This window comes from Alligator sinensis, unplaced genomic scaffold (assembly GCF_000455745.1).
Source record: "Alligator sinensis unplaced genomic scaffold, ASM45574v1 scaffold74_2, whole genome shotgun sequence".
In the NCBI taxonomy this organism is placed as follows: Eukaryota; Metazoa; Chordata; order Crocodylia; family Alligatoridae; genus Alligator; species Alligator sinensis.
In genome coordinates this window covers 1448958-1450038 of record NW_005841931.1, presented here as the reverse complement: position 1 = coordinate 1450038, position 1081 = coordinate 1448958, and the positions used below count along the sequence as shown (strand labels likewise).

Genomic DNA, 1081 nt, shown 5'->3' with positions numbered 1-1081 from the left:
GGTGAATGTCCATTGGGTTGGGGGGGAGCTCTAACTCATGGTATTTTATGTAAAGTGCCATGAGTTAGAACAGGGGCCTGCATGTCTGTCAGTGCCCTGAATAATTCTGCTTCTTTTCTATTTTTCTCACTCATTCTATGTGTATATTTTAAATTTTTTCCCTAATTTTCAAATAGATTGTAAAAACTGCCTGATGGTAATCAATCATCACCCTCACTTCCGAGCAAACCCAAACTACTCCGTAGCACCACCAACAGAGGAACCGGTGTATAACTGGCGGAATGTAGTAGTAAGTAAATCAATTACACAGCAGTAAAAAGAAAACAAACTGTTCATATTTCACACCCTAACAAAAATTTATCCTGGCGTAGAGTAATTCTGGCGTAGTTACATAAGAAATCTTTGCACAATAAGTTTGAAGGTCTCCCTTTAATGCTAACTGCTTGTGGTACCAAATAGGACCAACTATTTGAGGAAATCAAAAAGTAAAGAGAAGTAATTTTTTTTACTATCTGGTACTGTAGTTTAGATGATGTCAGTCACTGGAGTTCTGTGCAAGCTAACAAACAATCTTAGTATTAGGGTGTGGAGGGGTGACCTTTATATTTTTTGGGAGCAGACAGAGAAGAACAAACTCTAGGGTCAGTAGTTTGTTCCTTTTTTTAGGATGTTTTAGAATGGTAGTTTTATGCAGAGAAAAAGAGACTGTCAAGTATTGCACATGCTGTTCCTGGGCCACTTGGTTTTAGAACGCTGGGGAAGAGGAAGCAGTATTTTGGCTCTTGATCCAAATTGGCTTTCCTGGTTTTTGCTTTTTTTGAAAGGACAGTAGGTACGTAAGCATGGAGGCGGCTCCAATGTTCTATAATTACAATGAGTCAGAGCAGATTCAATTAATCGACAAGTATGCTGGAGTGTGCCACATAGATATGATTAACTGAGTCTGCTTCAGCATCCCCACACTTCAAAATGGTGGCATGGGTGCTTGCTTGAACTAAAGCTTTAGTGCAAGTGCCCTTGCTGCCATTTTGAAGCACGGGACGCTGATACATGAGAAGCTGTGGTGCTTTAATTAGAGCGG

General features: G+C 40.1%; 1 protein-coding gene across 1 annotated transcript in view; it reads left to right on the top strand.

Annotated features, from left to right (window-relative positions):
- The window catches only part of SPIC (Spi-C transcription factor), a 7816-nt gene that overhangs the window by 2367 nt on the left and 4368 nt on the right, over window positions 1-1081 (top strand). The window contains exon 3 of the mRNA XM_025198917.1: window positions 177-289. Within this exon, the coding sequence (XP_025054702.1) occupies window positions 177-289 (113 nt within the window). The remainder of the gene's footprint in view (window positions 1-176; window positions 290-1081) is intronic.